Source organism: Rhipicephalus microplus, chromosome 4 (genome assembly GCF_043290135.1).
Source record: "Rhipicephalus microplus isolate Deutch F79 chromosome 4, USDA_Rmic, whole genome shotgun sequence".
Lineage (NCBI taxonomy): Eukaryota > Metazoa > Arthropoda > Arachnida > Ixodida > Ixodidae > Rhipicephalus > Rhipicephalus microplus.
In genome coordinates this window covers 9,938,322-9,962,926 of record NC_134703.1, presented here as the reverse complement: position 1 = coordinate 9,962,926, position 24,605 = coordinate 9,938,322, and the positions used below count along the sequence as shown (strand labels likewise).

General features: G+C 46.4%; 1 protein-coding gene across 1 annotated transcript in view; it reads left to right on the top strand.

Moving 5' to 3' along the window:
- Positions 1-24,605, top strand: part of LOC119171524 (atrial natriuretic peptide receptor 1-like) — a 642,832-nt gene that overhangs the window by 264,421 nt on the left and 353,806 nt on the right. Inside the window, exon 13 of the mRNA XM_075892142.1 lies at positions 9,032-9,197. Within this exon, the coding sequence (XP_075748257.1) occupies positions 9,032-9,197 (166 nt within the window). The remainder of the gene's footprint in view (positions 1-9,031; positions 9,198-24,605) is intronic.

Genomic DNA, 24,605 nt, shown 5'->3' with positions numbered 1-24,605 from the left:
CGGCATGAAGCGCAACACTTATTGAGCGCGTTGAAATATTTTTTTATAGCCTTCAGCGCGCTATGACATGCATTTCTTGGGCGAAACCAGATGCTTATTTGAACGCTGATCTTGGTCAAGCTGCACGGTACAGCGGCACTGAAACAATACAGTCAGACATAGACGGCGCCGAATAATCGAAACCCTGCGCTTGTTTAACGCACTTCTTCCCTTGGGTGCCGTCCTGGCGCACAGTTTGACCAAGATAAACGCAAATGAACTTGTGCAGCGCTTCGTGTAAACTCACTCTTGAGTGAAGCTTTCGCGTTTGTTTTCATGTATAGGGGTGCAATGGCCGGCGCTAATCTCGTATGGCAGGTAGATTTCGCGCACTCGTTCCCATAATATCTTCTCTAGGGGCGCCTGCGCGTCGATTTCTTTCTCAATATTCGCCGCGAATTCACGCGTAATCTTTTTTAGTGTAGAATACACACGTACTATCGGCATCAAATGAAACGCGAACAGTGGAGCGCGTGGCACAAGCCTTATCAATGGCATAGTGCGCGCCGTCTACCAGTCAATGACACAGACGAGCCCGCACATCCGCTGTGGCAGCACTGCACGATCCCTGTATACTGCAATATTTCTGCTTGTATTGCAGGTATGGTATTTGAAAGGAACAAAATTTCAAAAATACAGAGGTTAAACTACTGCAGCCGAAGGCAAGTATTGTAGCATGGTTCGCCATTACGGAGTCAATCATCATGGAGTGCCTGGCCAATTCTGTTTATAGTAGGCAAAGGTCAGTTCGTAATGCTGGCAACTTCACGCTGTTTCACTTCGTGCCGGTAAATCGAAACAAATTGCGCGCTCTTTTCCGAAGAAACACTGGGAATTTCTAGTTAAAATGAAGCTTTTTCGGGTCGTTCTCTGAAAGAAGGGTGTAGGTGAAGCAGCGCTGGCGAACGAGATAAGATAATTGTTTAAAAAATCAACCGTAAACCGATTATATTTCTGTTTTTGTTTTATCGTGCCAAGACATCGATCGCACTGCGACGCTGCAGTAAAAGCAAGGAATCGCGAATGATACGATCAAAAGCGCTCAGCACGCCCACGATTTCCACCATTGTCACCATACAAAAACTAGAGCAGAAACGGAGATAACGCGCTCTAGGTGGATCGCGCAGTGCTGTCAAACCATTGTCAGGCCTGACAATGGTGAGGACTGGACGGCCAACACTATACTGTTTCTAATGCTTGAAACACGCGCTCCGCTGTTCGGGTTTCATTTGACGCCCATGGTACCTGTGATAAAATGGTTTTCACACACTCTGGCTTTAAAGTTCCGTACTCAAAGGCTATTTGTCACTGTGGCTCTCTTCACAGTCGTGGCCCACCTCATTTTCGTCTTCATTACATGAAAATTGATACCTGCATTTGCCTTGCACGCTCGAGTTGGAGCAGCCAACAGCTGAACAATTGACCATGGTTTATCAGGACGAAGCTGAACGGGCGACCAAACATGTGAATCCCGGATAATCTGAGGCTTGCGGCGAAGCGGTTTGCCGTCGTCTACTCTTCTCGAACCGGAAGCCGGTAGCAGAGGGTGTATTGCACAACCCCTCGCTCTTTTACTGGTCACCTATTGTGGCCGCGTACTTCACGTACCAAGGATAAAGAACCTGTCTGTGACGTCACGTGCAATACACAGCATAAATGCAAGACAAGCCCCTAATGAAGGACTAACACCAAAAGCCCTTTGTACTTGGTAAGTTTCTTTCTGTCATTGCGGACCCAACACTTCAACACCCGGTGTGTGTACCGGTTGAGGTATCCTTTTCGAGAGACAGTTATCGTTAGTGGCGTTGTAGAGAGCACGGTGTTACCGCGGTAGAGAGGTCGGAATCAATGACTACTAACTTGTAATAGATAAAAGGAAAATGTTCTTTAGTTGTGATGACCATTGTCTGGCTAAAGAATATTTATTTATTTAGTCAATACTGCCACTCAATTTAGTCAATACTGCCAGTCGTAGGTAGGACAATATCTGAACCGAACGGTAGTCAGCATTGAATGAGGCAGGAGTGAGCGACAACGAGGGATTATTTACACATGTACATCGAAGGACGTCTCATGGATTCATTGGGACGTGAGTTCCGCGAGAGAGTTTGTCAGCCAGCCGCGCATTCCGCCACAGAGTGTCATGCAGAGCAGCTGGCCTGTGAGGCAGGACCAGTGTTGGCGGTAACGCGTTACAAGTATTCAGGTAAAAAAGTATTCAGGTTGTGCGCGCGAATTTCGAGCGGCAATGAGCGCACTAGCCTGTGTAACAAGAAGCATGCCAACCCGGTGGTGCAATGCGATGTGGGAGTGGTATATGCGACTCCGTTTTCCTGCGGCAGATCTTACGTGGGCCAAACAGGCCGCTGCGTTAATGATCGCATACGTGAACACCAGCTGTCAATCAAAAATAGTGAAATGGGAAATTTGCCTGCTCACTGCGCAGCATGTGGATGTGAACCACTATTTCAGGAGACTAAGATACTGGGACATAGCAGAGATACGTGTGCTCGTGAGGTGTTGGAAGCTTTCTTCATCAACATGAAAGGTGATAGCTGTGTAAGTGAGGCCTCGGTATCGCTCTACGGTGCAGAAGTGTCCTTTTTGATTGATAAAGTGCGTTAAGTAGCACGTGTTGATCCTCGACGCGTCGGCGCAGCTATGTACGGGTTCCCTATTTATCGACGTTCTACAGTCAATAAAAAACAGTTGGTAGTTTGCGCTCGATCTGTTTAAGTGTTCCTTCTTTGTGGTGTCCTTTCTATTTCAGCGCAAGTTTTTTACCTGAATAGAATGAACCAACTAGCCCCTCAAGACGTCCTGAGCGTTACAAGTAACGCCGTTACTGGTTACGCGTTAAACCGTCAACCGTAATGGTAGCCTAGATAACGTATTGTTTAAAATTTCGTAACCGTAAAGGGTTAGCTAACAACTTAGGAAATACCTATCTACCCCTCGCCAAAGATATGGATAGCTCGGGGCAGGTATACTACACGGGAATAACGGAACCTGCTTTAGATGGACCATTCACCGTGTCAGAGATCAGGCATGGCCTGTTCAATTAAAATGGCAGATCAGTTAGAGGACCCGATGGAATCACGAACAAACAGCTCCAGAACTTAGGACAAGGATATCGAGATACTAACGGACGAAAGAAATTAGGTATTGAAAACGGGGCTTGTTCCAGTAAAATGGCGCACCAGAAAGGTCATCCTTATACCTAAACCTGGCAAGACCTCACATCTCGCCCACCTGTGGCCCATATCCTTTGCATCATGCATTGGCAAAGTTGTGGAGCATGCGATACATAACAGGTTCACAGAATATATAGTAAACAAAGAGCTCTTTAGACACAACTTAATTGGCTTTCTTTCGACAGACGTTGTCCACACAGGACGGTATGCTTCTGCTTAAGAGAGTTATACTTGATAACACGACTCGTGACTTGGCGGGAATCCTCGCAGTATACCTCTCCAAGGCCTTCTACAGGGTAGCGCATGAACACATCCTCACTGCGATTTCCTATATTAACCTGGGTCAGCGTTTTCATGACTACACCAAGTCGTTTCTTGCGGATCGCAAGGCACGTCTCGGGCTAGGCATGGTCTCGGGAGAGCCTTTCGAGCTCGGCAACTGCGGCACCCAGCAGAGTTCCGTGCCCTTCCCCTCTTACCTAATATCGCCATGCACAGACTCTCCACACAGCTCGCTGCAATCCGCAGGTCGCGCCATTTATGCAGACGACATCACGATGTGGACACCGGGTAGCTCTCTGGCTGAGCTCGAACACTCCTTACAAAGCGCGTTGGAGGCTACAGAAGACTTTATTTCAAACACAGGCCTTGAATTCTCCCCTTATAAATGTGAGCTACTGTTACAGGCTCTCCACACAGCTCGCTGCAATCCCGAACGTAGGTTACGCCATTTATGCGGATGACATCACGATCTGGACACCGGGTGGCTCTCTGGCTGAGCTCGAACACTCCTTAAAAAGCGCGTTGGAGGCTACAGAAGACTTTCTTTCAAACACAGGCCTTGAACTCTCCCCTTATAAATGTGAGCTACTGTTACAGGCTCTCCACACAGCTCGCTGCAATCCCGAACGTAGGTTACGCCATTTATGCGGATGACATCACGATCTGGACACCGGGTGGCTCTCTGGCTGAGCTCGAACACTCCTTACCAAGCGCGTTGGAGGCTACAGATTTTTTTCCAAACACAGGCCTTTAAGTCTACCCTGATAAATCTGAGCTACTGTTACATTGACCGTCTAGACAAGGGGTTCGTAACTTTGCGCCTCTGGAAACTATGCCGATAGAAATTAGAGCTAAAAATGGACAGCTCATAGCGAGGAGGGATTCCGTAAAGACCCTAGGTCTCCACATTGAGGCCAGGGGCTGTAACTTGAAGACGCTAAACAGGCTCACGGGGCAGGCAAGCAATGCGCCAAGACTTGTAGCCCGCGTTTCAAATCGCAGAGGTGGCCTCAAAGAAGACATTTTAATCAAAGCTTACCAGTCATTCTTTCTAAGCCAGGTTATTTACATCGCGCCGTATTTTAATTGGGCTGAAGCGGAGGAGGTCAAACTTGATTCTCTATTCAGCACAGGCCTCAAGCGCATGCTCGGCCTTCCACCGTCCTCTAGCACCGCTACGCTATTGGAGCTAGGACTCCACAACACTATTGACGAGCTAATAGAAGCTCACATAGGTGCTCAAATAACGAGACTTTCATCCACTAAGCCAGGGATAAAGCTTTTAGAAGAATCGGGTATTCAGCCTCGGCATCAACAGGTGACGAAAGTTCGCTTGACCCGGGAAATCTGCACTCAAATCAAGATTGACCCCGTCCCGCGTAACATCCACCCAAAGCATAACGAGGGTAGAAGAGTCGCGAGAGCCAAGGCCATACTTAAAAAGAATAATCAGCACAAACTAGAAGCACTATTCGTCTATGCTGCCAGGTATCATGGAGGGGATAAGTTCGCTATCTTGGTCGTTGACGTGGAAGGTAACCTGCTCAATGCAGCCTCTGTTTATACAAAAATCGCCCATGTGGCAGAGGACGCGGCGATCGCTCTGGCTTTTAACAGCGCAAGAGCCCCCGCGATTGTATTCTCGGACTCGCGTACGGCAGTCAGATATTTCTCTAACGCCCTTAATTGTGTCTGAACAGGCGAACAGCAATGTGGCGAAAGGACTTCAACAAACCCGGGAGTGCAGGAAACGAGGGTACCACATCGCGTGGTTTCCAGCCCATCTAGATGGTTCAGTTAACCCGCTTGGATATAACCCTAACAAGCAGGCTCGCCGGATAGCGTGTGATTTCACGTGCCGCGCTGTCGCGAATAGCCTTGCTCGTAACGAGGTCGCCATTTACAAAGATCCGTTGTCTACTTTTCATGCAATCGTTTCGCATTTCTGTCTGGACAGAAAAATATTTACAGCCCTCCACCCCGATTTCACCAAGCCTCAGGTGAGCACATTCAGACTACTTCAAACCCGTTCATACCCTACTGCTCGATCCCTTAACCGGAAAGACCCCAATCATTCGCAGTCGCGCCCCAAATGTGGCCGCGACTCATGTTCTTTTAATCACATACTCTGGCTGTGCCCAGCCCTTAACGCCTCTCCACCCATCACGAAAGATCAATGGGATACATCTCTAAAAAGCAGCAGCCTTCATACACAACTCCAGGCCATTCATGGGCCCACGACATCTCAACGGAACTTCGACTTTCGGTCCCATCGTGGGCGGAGCCACTGACTAGCTCCCCTAAATATCTGTCCCTCAGGACCTAAATAAAGTTCCTGTCGTGCCATGAGTAGTAACGGTAGAAGTAACGTCCGCATCTTTTTTTAGGTAACGGTAACTGTAACGTGTTACCTTTTTTTGTGGGTAACGTAGGGCGGTAACGCATCCCTTTTTTGTTGGAGTAACGAGTAGCGTATTTAGTTACTGTCGTTTTTTTGTTAGCGGATGTAACACTTGGAAGGACTGGTCGACAGCCTGCTAACCAAAAGTAAACTTGGGCGGTTTGCAGCGCCATTGATCCTCGTGTGACAAGTCCAGCGCCACAGGAGACGCGGACAAATGAGCATCGCTTTTAGAGGAAGAGATATGAAGTGGAAGGGTAGAAATAAAAAAATCCCCTGCTAAATGCCTCATTTCTACGAACCGTCACAGTAGGCTTCCCCCTCTTAGGCGCGCCGGCAAAAGTTTGGGTGTTTGTACCTCCAAAGCGTTCTCCTTCTATTGATGACTTAGTGGCGGTGTCTGATGTCGTATTACTGGCAACACGGCGACAAGGGAACCGCCACCTTCTGGTTGCGCCGGGTAGTGTAAGCGGAAATCATCATCATTCATGAAGCGACACACGCCCTCGTCGTCTTCTACTTCATCGCAGTTTTCCTCTTCATTTTCTGTTGCGGTCTCAAAGCATTGCGTATACTCCGGTGGAATAGAGGCTATAGTGCTCGGCTGCTGATCTGAAGGTCGTGGGCTCGATTCTAGCCGTGGCGGTCACATTTCAATGGAGGAGAAGTGGTAGAGGCCGCTTACTGTCCGTTGTCAGCGCACGTTAAAGAACATGAGAGGATAAAAATTTTCAGAGCCCTTCACTACAGCGTCTCTCATAAGTATATCGTGGTTTGCGGATGTGGAACCCCGGATAATATTATCTGAAAGAACGTGCGCCGACTTCTCCGGTGTGAGATAGAATAGACGGGTCAGAGAACGAGTACACAGCGAAAAATAAATTATTGGCGAGGCGGGATTCGAACCAGCGTGCTCAAGATATTCAGGTGAAAGTTCTAAGCGTTCCGATAGCAACGCACATTGGCAGAGCATTGAATAACCCTGCATGGTATACAAGGTCGTGAGATAGGGAGGTGATAGTTCAAACGAAAGAAAAAACGAGACTAAATCATAACAGAGCAATATAGATGAACGGAAGACAGAAAACGCAAAGTAAGCGAGAGAAAAAATAATAAATAGAGATATAAAAGAGGCGAAAAAACAAAAAAACGAGTGAGGAAGACGAATACATAAACAGAGAAAGAAAAAAGTGAAAATAGAGATACACAAAAGGAGAAAAACAAAAAGAGAGAAAGAAACAGAGGAAGAGAGAAAAATAAGCAATAAAGAACCATGCCCAGCTGCGCACGAGGGTGCGTTGAAATTTTAATGCTTCATAGCAAGACAGCAATACATCAGTGTTCAGATTAACTGGCTAACCTAATTACGTAACTAGGGCTGAACGGGGCAAACAATAGGAAGCAGTGTATGATGATTCATACAGTGTATTGTAATACGTTATCAGATGAAAAGTTTTGTAGTAATATTGCATATATTTTTGCCGGCATGTCTGCTTGACTGCTCGCTAACAAGCAATTACTTTTTTGTGGCCATGGGGTTACATTCGGCAGGTGTCTGGTTGACAAATGTTTAGATGTCACTTTTGTTTCGCTGCTTTACCTGACAGGGAAATGACAAGTTTCTCTATGTGTTAAACCTCTTGCAGCAATACAAGATTAAGACTTGACACGAGCCTTAACAACGTGGTACCTGTATTTTGTAATAATAATTGTTGAGATTTAACGTCCTAAAACCGCCATATGATTATGTGAGACGCCTTAGTGGAGGGCTCCTGAAATTTCGACCACTTGGGGTTCTTTAACGTGCACCTAAACATAAGCATCCTGAATTTTGTGAATAAATGCCGGTGAACTAATAAATCAAGCGTAAAAGCGAAGCGGTGGCATGCTTGTGTAACCCTGAGAAGTAAGGTTTGTGAAATCCTGTCTCGTCAATGAGCTTAGAGCGGAGAACCGAACAAGCTCAGTGAATAACACATGAAACATGTGGAGACGTTAGTGGTTGAAGTTAACGCATATCAGTAAAAACTTAATTATTATAACCGTTGTTTGGCAAGCTTATTGTGGGACGCACATATCATCGAAAGAGCCACTGTAGCGTCGTGCATCTTTTGGATAGTGCGTAGCTCTGAATCGATATGCTGTCCAACGAATAAAAAGAAGTGCGGCAATTGTGTGTCACCTTTGCCCAAGTTCACACTTATGTCTACTTACTCCCTGAAAAGCATTTTAAATTTGTACCAAACTTGATCCGAGCGCCTTCACTCGTTGAAAGCACCGTCTTTTGAATTTTTCTCTTTTTATTAATAATGATTTTTGAACGCAACTTTACGGCATTAATCATCTGCTGCGCAGCAATTTGGGAGGACGAAAGTAACAACGCGGGCAGTCCGTCAAGCAACGACAGAAACAACACTAAGTATATAAGACGTGATCCCGCGTGACTATTTATGTAAAAAATAAAAAAGTGGAGTCATCGCAATATGTGCGTAAGCTTTCATAAAATTGGAAAAGCTGGAGCGTCCAGAAGAGGAATTTCTAAACAGCATGCTCTATCTCTGTCGGGAAGTCCGTAAAGCAACGACAGAAACAACACTAAATATATAAGACGTGATCCCGCGTGACTATTTATGTAAAGAATAAAAAAGTGGAGTCATCGCAATATGTGCGTAAGCTTTCATAAAATTGGAAAAGCTGGAGCGTCCAGAAGATGAATTTCCAAACAGCATGCTCTATCTCTGTCATATTTTTCTACAAAGAAAGCTGTTTTTGCCTCTTGCATAACCCGAAAACAACCAAGTTTTCCACCCAAAGGAAAACTCAATAACGTTCGCACTTGCCCGCACTCTGAATGACGCTGTACACCACAAAGACACAGAAGACAAATACATACACATGTAATACTACTATATGTCTCTTGCCTGTTACCAAGTTTTTTTCGCATTGTGTTGCTACATTCACGATGGGAAAACGTTATGCAGAATTTTTTTTTCGAAAAGCCCAATGTTTTCTTTCTGCAAATTAATGTTTATGACGAGAATATCTAGTAAAAGCAGCTGCCGTGACACCCGCACATCAGCAAGTTTTTTTTTAATTTGTTTCCATGATTTTTCAGGGCATGACGTATTTGCACAACAGCGTGATACACAGCCACGGAAACCTGAAGTCCTCGAACTGCGTCGTCGACAGCCGGTTCGTGTTGAAAATTACCGATTTCGGACTGCATTCCCTGCGTTCTTCAGACTCGAACGAGAACCACGACTCTTACGCATTCTGGAGACGTACGTAGTGAAGTTTATTAATATTATTATTATTATTAGAACGAATGGCGCAAAGTCACAATCACAATTCTCATAATAGGCAAACGCAATTTAAAACTGCGCTATAGTTACAAGGACAAAATAAGTTAGGGAGGACTCACGGTACGAAGTTGTGCGTTGCGCTTACTTATTTTGTCCCGGTACCTATGGTGCAGTCTTTTAATGGCGTACGACCACCTCGCCTAGCACCTCATTTTGCTAACGTAAACGTGATATTCAAGAGAGCTGCCTACATAAATGTCTACCTAAGCACGTTTGCACTACGGTCTGCGATTACAACACGGTGCTTACTTTTTGTCGTGTATCCAAAGAAGATGAATGTTCAGGAGAAGACAGGAGCTTAGAGGAAATGCTAGAATAAGAAGTGCGACAATTTGTTGATCTTAAAATGTAGACTGAAAGACAATGAGGTGGATTAACTATTTCAATTAAAAATAATCGCCACTCTTGCGAAATTAAGTTCAGGAGAAGACAGGAGCTTGGAGGAAATGCTAGAATAAGAAGTGCGACAATTTGTTGATCTTAAAATGTAGACTGAAGGACAATGAGGTTGATTAACTATTTCAATTTTAAGTAATCGCCACTCTTGCGAAATAAAATGTTTGGAATAGTTCGGAACACGTCTAATTGATCATATTCTTTGAAATACTGTTAATAAAGCACCTAGAATTTTTTCCCTTTCTTCTCTCCCGGTCTTCTCTCACGAGCAGCCGATGTCTGCCGTTAATTTCTTCCCAACCTGGATTTGCGAAGCCACGTACGCTGCACGATTCTTTCAGCGGACAATATTGTCACGGGGTCGTGACGTGGCTGAAGGCAGGAGACTAGATGGTCAGATCAAACTGTTTATTAGGGCCAACTTGTGCCCGATAAATGAAAAATCAGGTCAAAGTAGCACACTTGCACTGATAGCGGCGAATGCAGCGTCAGCCGTCGATCAACTGACAAGCGGCGAAGCGCGTCAGCATTTACACACTTGCGACGGAATGTTCTAGTGTTATCGCTAGCGGCGCCATATGTTCCAGAATAATCTGTAATGGTCCCAAAGTGGATGTAATTCTAACAAAACGATCTACTACAGCCTTGAAGCTTTTCGAACATCCTAAGCGCGGTTTCAGGCGCGCTGACGTCAGGCGCTGACGTGTACATTTACAAAAGATGGATGGATGGATGGATGGATGGATGGATGGATGGATGGATAGATGGATGGATGGATGGATGGATGGATGGATGGATGGATGGATGGATGGATGGATGGATGGACGGATGGACGGACGGACGGACGGACGGACGGACGGATGGACGGACGGACGGACGTACGGGTGAACGGACGGACGGTTCGCCCCACTCATCATTCACTCCAAGAATATGCTTTGATTTTTTTATTTATTCCTCGCTTACTCTACGTTAAGAAGTCCCACTGAACGTGCCTCGTCTATAGGGGAGACCAGTTGTGACGAGCACAGCTGAACAGCAGGCGTGCCAGCCTAAGAAGCGAAAAACGCTAAGAACCAATAGAACCGCGTCGTGGCGCAGCTGGGATTACATCAGGGTGTCTGCAAGAATTCTTGAAATAGCGTTACAGTGAAAAGAAGCGCTAGTTCCATGAAACCAAATTTAATAACCCATTTATTCGAGTGTAAAAAAGTAATCCATGAACGTAGCACGTAACGCTCTTCTGACTTCGCTTGCGGACAGGGCTGTCATTTTTCTTTCTTCTTCGTCAGTGCTTTCCCCCCCCCCCATCCCACTCTACAGTCCGCAAACTTCTAAGTATAGTAAGCTTCCAGCACATGCGGATCTCTTGCGGAGGCATTGAAATTATAACTGCTCTAATATAGGCGGGGCAAATCTACGAAAAAAAAAGAACGTTTGAAAATAAAACACACCAGCGTTAACTTTGCCTCTTACACACCTTGGCCCGACATTCCCTAACGAGCACGCAGTTATATAAAAGCGAAAAAACATTTTTTTCTCGCCACATAGAAGCTTCGCTGACAGCGCGGCAGCTTTTTCCACCAAACGAAGGAACGCCGTGGTGCAGAGAAAAGAGCGGGCCACACCCACCTCTGGAAACATGCTCTATCCGTTGTTAAGGGTTTCACGTTTGATGGCAGGTACGGCGAGTTTCTTCACGGTAGCTGGCTCCCCGCCGTTGTCCGCATAGCCGATCTTCTCGAGTGAGGGGACGCGTTCCTAAGAGAGATAGAACGAAGGTTTGTTTACATGATAGTTGAAATATGGAACAGCATAGAGATTCTGCAGAGAATCAGCTATGTACAAAGATTCATCTCATGGTTCAGCTCTTATTTGCGAAATGCTTCGGCTTTTATTGTCCGATACGGCAGTCCAAAGAAGGCCGTGACCACTCTTGCCACAAATCAGGTGACGAAGTCTCTGTGGTCGACTCACCAGAAAGGGTGCAGATATTGCACCACTCAGCTGGGCGAAAAGGTACAATGGTAGCACGAGCGCACCACACAATGACGCACCCAGCTCACGCCTTGAAGGCACCGCAGGGCGAGTAGGTAGAGTCCGGAGAGGGAAAGCTGAGCTTATTTATGTGGTTATAAAAGGGAAAAGAAGATAAAAGTGAGCCCCGTAACTATCTTCATCTGGTGCGGCAACTCAACAGTAGCTCACACGGGATGGAGGTAAGGAGGTATTAAAATGATATGATTAAATGTATATATAGCGAGAGAGATGCGCAGGGACAGCGAGCGACGACGGAAGTAAAGAGAAGCTAGGAAATATGAAACATGGTCACAGGAGTGCGAGGACGGGGCATCACTTGCGAGAGCTCTTGTCGGCAACAGGAGATGGCGTAAGGCTAATCCAGCCGGCCAGAGCTACGCTGTCGTCGTCGTCGGGGACCGGCGTCAGGAGGTGGCGTAGGACCAACCCAGTCGGCCATAGCTGCACTGTTGTCGGAGATCGCGAGGGCACAACCGGTCGGCACGAAATCCAGCGCTCCTCCGGGGAGATGGCCGCTGACCCGAACGTCAGCAGCGGTCCGTGGCTGCTTTCAGCTTCAGGCTTCCAGAACTCTCTCGAACATGGCAGCCTAAACGCTCGATCCCTGAGAACAGCTTCTTCGACGTCTTCCCATGCTTCCGGACTGACGGTGCTTTTGTGACGATTTCGCGTTGGCGACGACAGCCGAGTCGAGAAATTGACTCCATGAGAACCTCCACAGTGGTGCCGTCCCACGCTGTTCGAATCTGTTCAACAAAAGAGTTGTCTCGCCAAGCTTTCGTTGTGACCCGACCACTACCTGTGCTTTTGTGACGATTTCGCGTTGGCGACGACAGCCGAGTCGAGAAGTTGACTCCATGAGAACCTCCACAGAGTCCCACGCTGTTCGAATCTGTTCAACAAAAGAGTTGTCTCGCCAAGCTTTCGTTCTGACCCGACCACTACCTGGAACATATACAGGACAGCGTCTTGCAAACTGGGCGCCGATGGGGTTGAAAGTTACCTAGCAGACCAGCTTACGCACTATGGCGTCTGCCCAGACGAACTGTCGAGCCAAACGTAACAGCTCCTCTGCCGCCGGGCACGAAGAGAATGGCTGGTGACGAGGACGATGGCTGGCTTGGAACCTCCAGCTGCGAGCTCGTAACCAACTTCCAAACCACCTCACAATGATTGACAACAGCAAGGCGAACCACACAGCACAATACCATGCTGCAGTCAAGTGTATTGGACTGGCTTAAAACCCTCCAGGCTTCTAAAAACACAAAGAAACTCTACTCTAAAAGTTTGACAGAATTTTGTGCAGCCAAAGTTACGACAACCATGGATGTGGAGATGCTTACTGAATAGGAAACATTTTGCCTGTGCAAAAAAAGCACACAATGGCAAATACAATTTGGCCCTAGACAAATAAACACCCTTTTTCGAAGCTAACCTCCTACCATCCGCACTACTATGTTGCAACTAAGATCTGCTAACTTCTCATTAACTTAATTAAGCACAACTAGATACAATGGCTTCACAGGAATACTGCCTGTACCTACACAAGGTATCTGTGCACATTTTCTATTCTCTCAATAGACATTTTCAAGGCGTAGTTGTGAGTACCTACTTGTAGGACACCCTGACGCCAATGAAAACTCACTCAGAACAGATCGAACTGCGTTTTATAAATCCGTGAAATGTATTTCTAACCTCAACGTTCGGTAAAGCGTAACGTTTTTCTCAAGAGATCACATGATCGCCAAGCCCTCATTAAAATAAAATAACAAAATGAAGCGAATAAACCTTTTGTACTACACGCTTATTTGATGAATGTAGCCTCATGTCAGCCCATGTTTTTAAAGAACGCACATGACTTTGTTGTGCGCCCTAGCACGACATCATACTTTCATCCAAAGAGTGCTAGCATACTAACACAGACAGACCTAACCAAAGGCCACTTTCCTAATTTAGGCACCACTAAACACGCATCTGAACGTAACTGTTCACAAAAAACAACAATGAAAATAAGCCTTAATGCCGTACACGTCAGGAGCTTGTGACAAAACCTGCGTAGGTTTTGTGCTAAAAGCCCTTCATCAAAACATTCTCAAACATGAGCATTTCGAATATCGCTTCTGGTTTTCTTCCAAAGCATTCTTTAACAATGCTCATCAACTCTCTAAATACGGTGTAAAACCTCGGCTATACTTAAGGGCACAAAGCATACAAACGATTTCCAAATTAGTGGGGTGTGCAAATCTTCATTCATGACTAAGGTCCTCTTATATAAAAGAAAAGCATATTGCAAGCAGTCGGCTGAGTGATACGGGGCACTGCTGCCACATAACGCTTAACAACATAACTCAGAACTCTTACAAGGCTCGAAAAAAAATTATTGAAGTGAAAAACTAAACAAAGAAGCCGTGGAGACAACACAGGAATATAACTTTAAAACCAAAAATAAACAAACGTGTTAACAAAAAATTTCTGTGCCCAATCTCCAGCTTACAGCTGTCCCTCACTCTTCAATCGTACACGCGGTGGTCGCGGTCTTGGCGGAATTGGAAAGCGCCCGAGGCCACAACGTGCATGTGCTAAAAACCGAACTATGCAGTCCCGCATCATTCGCGATTTCGGCCTGGTTCTGTCAGTTTGGCAGAAGGGATCCGAGCAACGTGCACGAAAGAGTGACGATGTCCTGTTTCTTGCACCTGGGCGGTGCTTAGTTACTGTGGCCTTTCTTGTAGGACCCCTTCGACGCTTCTGTCCGCGCAAAGCTATAAATCCCCGGCGTGCATTCCGTCACGAGGATGCGCGCTGTGGCCTACCTTTTCGCCGCTGGAGCCTTACTTCACGCCACAAAGGCATCTTCGTTGAACTGGCTGAAGAGCTACCTTCTTTTCTTTCTCCCAGATGCTTGGTTCCTCCTTCTTGCCTTCGCTTTGCTAGACGACGCGGTGGTGGCACCTACCCGTCGCCTTGCGTTCTACACATTGTCACCTCAGAAACGGGCGCGCACGGCGCGTGCCCGTTTTGCAGGATAACTTCGAGATAGCGCTCATGTCTCACGTGTGACGTGACTTGATGCGCTCGCTCGCCTCCGCTGCAAGCTCGAGGCACTCTAACGCAACGCCTCCAGAATACCATTCACCGATTTTCTTCCGCATAACATCAAATAAGCGTACTGTTCACTCTCTAGACGCAAGAATATCGTCTTTCGACGACATTTGCGGTGTAACAGTAGATACGGGGCCAATTTTTTCTTCGGTCCCTTTAATTCCCTTTAATTTCTATACCCCCATCCCTGCGCGGCGCTGTGGAGGTGCCCTCCATCGAGACTCGGCAGTAACGGCACCGTGCGTGTTTATTCCTTTTTTCCCTTTTAAGAACATCTACGCGCTCGCGTGGTATCGCCGGCGTGACGTGACGAAACGAACGTCGGCGCGCACGCGCAGTGGGTTACGTCGAAATATAATTGGTGCCTTGAGTGTGACATGTAGTCATGTTCTCACGTAACACGCATCTCACGATTATCATCTTTACACCGGTGACGTAACTTCGTCATTCATTCACGTGACGCAATACCAAATTTGGCATATGTGAAGGCAGCGAAACGGCCCCGAGCGCATCATGATTGTGGCATGTAATGTTGTTACATGACACGCATCTCATGATTATCACGTCTGCACCAGTCACATACCTTCGTCATACATTGGCGTCCCGTAATACCAAATTTGGTATGCGTGAAGCTAGCGAAATGGCCGCGAGTGCATCATAAGTGTGGCATGTAGTCATGTTGTTACATGACACGCATCTTGTGATTTTCATGTTTGAGTCTGTTTCTTGTGTTGGCCATGCAGTCATGTCATATAATACGAGTTTTGCAATATGGCATGTGAACGAAACCCCCGCAAGAGCAGCAAGGCCACGAAACGTAAGTCATGACATTCATGAAGTACATGTCATGATTTTCATGTTATGATTAATCACTTATTCTCGTCATACAGTCATGTTATGGCGTACCGAATTTGGTATTAATACCATTAGCGAAATGGCAAGGAGGGCTGAAACTCGTAAGCGGCTAGATAGATAGATACATAGATAGATAGATAGATAGATAGATAGATAGATAGATAGATAGATAGATAGATAGATAGATAGATAGATAGATAGATAGATAGATAGATAGATAGATAGACAGACAGACAGACAGACAGACAGCCAGACAGACAGACAGACAGACAGACAGACAGACAGACAGACAGACAGACAGGTAGGTAGGTAGGTAGGTAGGTAGGTAGGTAGGTAGGTAGGTAGGTAGGTAGGTAGGTAGGTAGGTAGGTAGGTAGGTAGGTAGGTAGGTAGGTAGGTAGGTAGGTAGGTAGGTAGGTAGGTAGGTAGGTAGGTAGGTAGGTAGGTAGGTAGATAGATAGATAGATAGATAGATAGATAGATAGATAGATAGATAGATAGATAGAATGATTGATTGATTGATTCGCTCAAAGTCACCTAAGTTCGCTAAGAAATGCTTCGCATTTAAAACGGCCGAAAAGCGTCCATAATATAGGAATGGTGGATGGTGGAATCCACCAAATATTGGTGGCATATGGTGTATGGTGGCACATGGTGGATCATGGAGTGCCGGCAATGTTGGTGCAGGAAACGGCGTCAGAAGCACCGTGACGAGCTGCCACAAAAAAAAATAAAAGGAATAATTGTACAGAAAACTATGCAAAAGCACCCATAAAAGAAAAAAAAAAAGACGTGACCACGAGGGTTTGAATGTGCAACCTTCGCATTTCCCGCTGAACACGCTGATTAAGAGGCCATGTGAACTCTTTTTCTTGGTATTTAATAAAGTATTTGCTTAATAAAGACAAAATCAAGCAAACTAAAGTACAATCAAACGGCGACATTAAGCGCTCAAGCGTTACTCATAAACACTCAATGGCTAACAAAGCATGAGTTTTTCACACCGAAAGTTCTACACATCTTGGTATGCAAGCAAGAAAGGGGTGAGTTCAAACAGCTCTTCAAGATGAAGTACCAGCCCGGTTTAAAACCTAGATCTTCGTAAATGTCTTTGAGGTGAATAGCCATTTGAATGAAGTGTGTGCTTGATGAGGCGGTGGGCTCTGCATTGCATTCCTGCATTCGTGTCTTCCACAAGCTGTGCATACCCTTGAGGAAAACATATCACATCGCACTTCATCAGGCGCTGCTGGTAGAAGGTAACTTGATGTGTGAGCATTGATGACGACGCGTTTTTTTCAGTGTTCGCTTAAGGGCATCTCAAAACAGTATGACATCTTTGCAGCTAACCAATTAATCTTCAATCGTTTCTGGTACACCACATAGACGGTAGCTAACAGACGGGAAATCGTTTCTGGCACATCACATAGACGGCAGTTAACAGACGGAATAAAAATACCCTTTCTTTTTAACCATGTGTTTACCGCCAATGTTTCAGAGTGGAGTGAAGAACGTTTTTGAATTCGGTGGAATGTACATTTTCCGCACTTGCTTCAACACATCGTGGCCTGAACTATTGGAGTGCAGTGAGCGGTACGACGGAGGTGGGATGAGCATACTTAGTATATCCTTATACAGTGCCTTACGCGATATTGTGTACAGATATTCTACAAAAAAGCGAGCTTTAAGGAACAGAACTGGGAGATAAACTTCCTGCATGAATCCCCAGAAACACGGGCGTTCGGAGAAGTTTGATGAAACAATTAAGTCTGGTAAGCAATCAATAAGTGTAACCTGCAAGAAGGAAGGGATTACAGGATGGCAAGTAACTCGCAAAAAGAGGAATCGTTACACTATTTGCCATAGATAAAGGTGTTTTAGTTCTAACCCACTCTCAATAACTGTCTTGAATATATCGTCACGACGCATGGGCTGAAAAGTCGAAGACCATATGAACGTAGCGAAAATCCGGTGGAAGCGTTGTATTTAAAATCTTACGCTAGGGATAAGTCTCAATGCATAGTAAAGCTTTGTTGCAAAGAATGTATTGAAAGCTTCCGCTCTCCCAAAGATTGAAAGTCAATAGGGAACAAATGTCTGGACCTGTCGTTCATAACGAGCTTATGGCGCGTTATGAACAAAAAAAAACACAAAAAACACGAGATAAGGACAAGCGCAACCTTTTATCGTGCCATAATCTCGTTAAGAATTAACCAACTGGCCCAACAAGTCACCCTGTCGTTGAAACTTGGGGACGCACTCCTTCCAGTAATGCGCACTGAATCTATATGCGTGCAATGGTACACCGAGGTATGTTGGAGGATTTCTTGTCCAATTAATCCCTGCGAAATGGTTCGGCGTGCTGCCCCACAAGCCAAACGACATTTAAACGAGGTCTTGATACCGCGCCCATTTTTCAATAGTAGATACCACATTTTCGACACTGGGCTTATCTGTGCAAAAGAATGCAACATCGTCTGCATAAGCTATACGTTAACTTCACTTCCTAATATACTGTAGCCACGAATGTAACTCGACTGTATTATGCTTAAGCACACTAGTTCTAGATAAAGTGCAAATAGGAGAGGTGACATGGGGCATCGCTGTTTTACAGAAGAGTGAATAGAACCAGGCTTGGAGAGTTGACCATTAACTATCAGATGAGTTGAGCATTCATTATAGCATAGTTTAGCGCCTTTAAGAACAACTTGGCCAGCATTGGCATGCTCGAGAAGAGAAAAAGGAAGGAATGACAAACATGATCAAGGGCTTTTGCAAGGTCTACCTGTAGCATTGCAAGATGTTTTTTGAAAACTATGACAGTATTGAATTACTGTAGGAGCGATGTGTATTGGTTTGCATGGAACGACACCTGATTCCACATGTCTGATGAGACTCAATGAGGATCGACATCGCAAATTGCTACTTATTTGATAATACTTTTGCGAAAATTTTGTAGTCCACGTTTGACAGCGATATTGGTCTGTAGCTTTTGACGGAGCGATGTTTTTCCTTGTCACTTGTTTTCAGTATTAGTACAGTGTGAATTTTGCTAAAACCTATGGGAGTGTATCAATGTCATAACACATTTGAAATATATCCAGCAATATATGAGCAAGCGTTTTCTGAAAGCTTTGTAAAATTCACCTGAAATGCCATCAGGGCAGGTGTTTTCAATAAAGGCAATTTGTCGATTGCCTGCTCAATTTCATGTATAGTGATATGTCCATTAATGACTGCACAATCAATGCCTTCAAGGGGTTCACAATAGAAACAAAACTAGCTTTGAGGTGAACGTCTGGATCATCAGAGGGAGAGCTAAACAAACTGTTATAGTACTTTTCGAACGCCAAAGTAATGTTTCTTGTATCTTTTATGAGCACACCGTTAAAGTACATGCCTGGAATAACTTTAGAAATCGCATGGCATTGCTCATCAAGTAAATCTTGACGCGTCGGTTGCTCAGAGTTTAAAGTGCGCTGGTTCCGAGATCTGATACGTACTCCTTGGTAGCGAGCAGCATCAAATATTTGAAGTTGGCATTTAATATTCTCAATGTCCTTTATGTACTTTCCCCGCTTACGCGTTCCATCTCATAAAGATAGCAAAGACTTTTAAGGAGTATCTTTTAGTCATTATTTCTATATAAAGACTTAACAGCCCTGATTTCTAAAGCTATAGCATGAACTTCTTGTTTAAAAAGCTCCCAAGCACCGAAGATGTGCAAACCAATTGAAAAGGATTGCCTCAATGCCATCTGGACGCGATTCATGAACTCCTGATCACCGAGAAGCTTTGCGTTCATTTTCCAAAGGGCTCACCGGGGACGGAATCATTTGTGACGATTTTCACCAATTTGCGCAATAACAATACAATGGTCTGAAAATGATACAGCTTCGGTGCTGAAGAATATTATACGAGAGAGGAGTGATGAGGACACGTAAATCTGGTCAAGGTGCACATGAGAACTGTCCTGTACTTTTGTATATGCCGTTGCCTGATTCGAGACCACGATGTCAATTATTCAATTAGTTGAACGGTCAGTTCATAAGTTCGCTGGCAATTTAAAAGCAGACTTCCTACAAGTCGGCATGCCACTGCAATATCTACAGTAATGAAGCACCATGCTGACTTGTAGGCGGTTTGCTGTTAAATGGCCAGATAATGCAGTGCCATGCCGACTTGCAGGAAGTTTGCAGTTAAATGGCCGGTGAACTTATGAAGTGACTGTTCAACTTCAGTTTTGTTTGTTGTGTACTTCAGATGGACGGCATCTGCACCTGCTATTAAATTGGTACATTTATTAAACACAAACAACTGCTGCCTGTAATGATTGCCACTGCTATAATGGCAACAGTGCTACACGTCTTTCTTAGTGTTCACAACCGCAAGAAAAAAAAACAATGGCTGCGTATCTGCGTGCCTCGCTGCAAAGTCGTTGGAAGACGACAGTCTTGTAATGGCCGCACTACATGAGCCCCGGTTCATCTGCGGCCACCCGTGATGCTGTTCTCGTACCATTTCCACACTGGCGTAATAAATGCAATGTAAGTTTGTTCCAACAGATAAAATTTTACCGCATTATCACTGCCGGCATGCCATTTGTTCATACGTTCAAGTATATCAGCAGTGTGTTGGTCGCGTGCGGTATGGTGTAGCCAGATAGTATACAAGGAAGAGGCATTTATGAGACATGAATGTATTTTATTGTGCGGAAGAGTGCGGGCTTTGCGCATGTACTACTGTATTCACGAAGTTGACGCCTTCCTGTCTCCGCTAACACGTGGGCGGAAGGCAAAATCACGTTCCGCAGTTGCACTGACACCACTGGCACTCGGAGTGTCACTGCACATAGTCGTCCGACGCATTGCCAACCAAGCAGAGCAGGGGACTGTGCACACTGAAGTACGAGGCATACTTCAGAACTTCGAAGTTTTTTAGGCCACGTTGGAAGACGTGGTCGAGAGTCGTACCAAACCGGGTTATAGGCACTTCACTTTCGCTTGCCATGTTCATGCCGAAGAGATCGCGCATAAAGTTTGGCAACCATTGGTTTAGGCTGTTACGCAAGTTGACGTTTAAATCATCCATGATTATCATTGGCATGTTTGCTGGCGTGCAATGGGTGCCCACGAAATCTTTCTGAGCAGGCAGGTTGGAATAGCCCCAAAGGCGCGTTCGGGGGAACGCCTTAATGGCCTCGTGAGTGTGACCGGGCGACGCATACGCAGCTACCAGTAGCACTGGCGTACATACGAGGCGCGTGTAAACTGCGCAGATGTCCCCTACGTGGCGAGCATCAACACCACGCCCCAAATAATTGTCAAAGATGAGGTCTGCGGGCGTCGTGCAGAGGGCAATGTGTCCTATTTCTTGGACGTAGATGGTGACGCCTGCGGCACGCTGAGCTTCCCGTTTCTCGTGCACCACGCACCTGTAGCACGGCAAGTTTCATGCGCGCGCAGCCCAAGTTTCGCACAAGAGAAGCACATGTGCTCTTGTGAGGACGTTGTCGCCGGCTACATCCAGCTGGTGTGTATTGAGGCTCTGTATATTGCTAAGTGCCAGTGCATAGAGTTGAAGAAGGCAAAGCAGATAGACTAGCGCGAGCTAATCTGTGTGGCTGGCGAAGCTCGCCTAACCGGCTGTATATACATCGGTGACTACCCCTCCGAGTCGGTCTTCTTCTCGTAACATATTTGGTGGAGTTGTGCGATCCCCGTCCTCACCACGGAACTACGAAGCGAACGCTCCCTCGCGGCTTACAACATGACCACCCAAGACTCGGCTACATCCTCTTCGGTCGCCCGCCCTTTTGCCCCGCCTGTCCACCCAGCGCCCTCAACAACCTTCGTGACGCTTCCCGCGCTCAAAGACCCCGGCGTGTTCTCGGGCAGCGAGGGTTCTAAAGTCGACCAGTGGCTACGCCTCTACAAACGCGCCAGCGCCACTTACAGGTGGGATCCCACTCTTATGCTCGCAAACGTCATCTTTCATCTCGACGGAACCCCTCCTGTTTGGTTTGACAGCCACGAGCATGACATAACAAGCTGGAACAGTTTTAAGGAAGAGATGCGTGAGCTTTTTGGCAACATCCCTGGTTGTCGTGAAGCTGCGAAAAATGCGTTGTCGACTCGCACACAATTTTACACGGAGCCCTACATTGGTTACATTCAGGCTGTCCTCTCACTGTGCCACCAAGGTGACGAAAATAATAATAATAATAATAATAATAATAATAATAATAATAATAATAATAATAATAATAATAATAATAATAATGATGACTTTATTTCGCATCAAGGATACATGATGCAGGAGACCTGCAGAAAAAGCTGGCGTGATGCCAGCTTGACAAGGCCGCAGGCCCCCCTTCCCCCTCCCCGAACACATCGCAGCAGCGGTAACACTTTCATAAAAAACATTCGTGATCATACGCGTAAAATAAACAGGTCTATGACAAGAAAGAAATTATCACTGTACATGTGTGATAAAACGAAACGTCTAATGCTTAAACAACAGCAACAAAAAATCTATTTCAAAAGATGCAAAAAATGTTGGCGTATTTGCCTTAAAAAAACATGTCCGAACCTGAAAAAGTTGCGCATATTCTAAAGGGTATCGCCGACGATGCGTTCAACTTGTTGGTATCAACAATGTGTCATCTGTTGATGCGATTATTCAAGAACGCCGCCGGTTCCAACAAGCTAGAAGCAGACGCATCTCCCCTCAGTTCCAGCACCTCCCGAACACCACTGCGACGTCCTCGTGTCTCGACATATGTCATCCACCACACACCTGCGACAACTTGACGCGAATCGTCAGGCGGGAACTTGAAGCGGCTCCTCCAGCTAAGGTGCGACCAACGTCCCCTGACCCCTCTCCGCCAACTACGTTGCCTCTCATTCAAGCAGTCGTCTGGCAGGAAATCGCCAGCTTGGGAATTCACTCTATCTCACCGCCTCCCCGCAGCGACTACCAGCCCCAATACACGCCTTCACGTCCCTTCCCTACCGGCTCTCCCTCAACATTCCGTAATCCGTCCGCATGGTGAACACACGATGACAAGCTGATCTGCTTCTCGTGTCACAGAATCGGGAACATTTCTCGCCATTGCAGAAGTCGCTGGGGTCCTCCTGCACAACCGTCCTCTCGTCCCTTCTAAGCACGTCCTGCCTATCGCCATGAAACCATTCGCGACCGTTTTGCACAGGAACCTCCTTCCGAACACCCCTACTCCCGCTCTCCATTCCCCCAACGTCGCCAGTCTCGTTCCCCACAGCCCCGCCGACCATCTTCCCCCGCCTTCCCACGAGGTTCCCCGACGGAAAACTAAGTGTTGCAGCCCCCGGAGGTGGCGCTGCATCGCTCGGACTGACCGAAAATCTTCTTTTGACAATACCGACAAAACGGAACCTCATAGACGTACAAGTAGACGGCGTACATGTCACTGCTCTTGTCGACACCGGCGCTCAACTTTCCGTGATGACGAGTGATTTTCGCCGCAAGCACAAGAAGGTTCTCACAACTGCGACCACTCAGTTCGTCCGTGTTGCTGATGGTGGAATAGCATCTATCGTTGGAATGTGCTCCGCTCGTGTGAGCATTGCGGATCGACACACAGTTATTCTCTTCACCGTCCTTGATAAATGCCCCCACGACGTAATCTTAGGCCTCGACTTCCTGTCCGCACATTCTGCCCTCATAGACTGTTCGATCGGTACGCTCCGTCTACACTTGCCCGCAACAGAACTTCCTGCACAACGGCCGAGTCGCCTCTGCACAACGGGACACACGCGCCTCCCTCCACAGACACTGACCTACTAAGAGCTCGTCTCAATACCACCAGTTCCCGACGGTGACTATGTTGTGAACCCTATCACCGATGTCCTCATAAACCGCGGCATTACATTACCGCACACCATTCTCTCCGTCGCAGGAAATTCTACGGGCCTCCCAGTTGTCAACTTTAGTTTGACACCTCAAGTTCTGCCACAAAGGATCTCGTTGGCGTTGCTCTGCACCTTAGAAGACAATGCGCTGGATGTTTTCGCGATGGCCGCTCCTTCTGACCCCCACGCTCAACATCAATCTGCAACTTGCTCCGACAGCGCTATTACGTCGATGATCGCTTCCAACTTAACGCCGCAGCAGACTGATGAGCTCCACTGGCTTCTGCTGTCCTACATCGACATTTTTGACATCAGCGGCCGTCCGATGGGGAAAGCTACCGGTATTAGCCACCGCATGAACACTGGTAATGAGCATCCTATTCATAGGCGTCCATATCGGGTGTCGGCGGCTGAGCGTCGCATTATCCAAAGTGAGGTCGACAAAATGCTCGCCAAGGACATCATTGAGCCATCCTGCAGTCCTTGGGCTTCTCATGTAGTGCTAGTCCGCAAGAAAGATGGTGCATGGCGTTTCTGCGTGGCTTATCGACACCGAAACAAAATTACCAAGAAAGACGTCTACCCTCTGCCACGAATAGATGATGCGCTTGATTGCCTCTATGGATCCCACTATTTTTCCTCCATAGACGTTCGTTCCAACTTCTGGCAGATTGAGGTAGATGAAATGGACCGTGAAAAGACGGTATTCATCACCCCCGATGGCCTATATAAGTTCAAGGTTCAGGGTTCATATCAGTTCCTTCGGCCTTTGTAACGGTCCAGCCACCTTCGAACGAATGATGGACTCCCTGGTCAGAGGATTCAAATGGTGCACCTGTTTGTGCTACTCGGACGACGTCATCGTCTTTTCACCAACATTTGAAACTCATATAGACCGCCTCTCAGCCATCCTGGGAATCTTACGTCGTGCTGGCTTGCAGCTTACCTCGTCCAAATGTCACTTGGGACGCCACCAAATCACAGTGCTTGGCCATTTAGTAGACGCCAACGGTGTACAACCAGACCCGACAAAAATCAGTGCCGT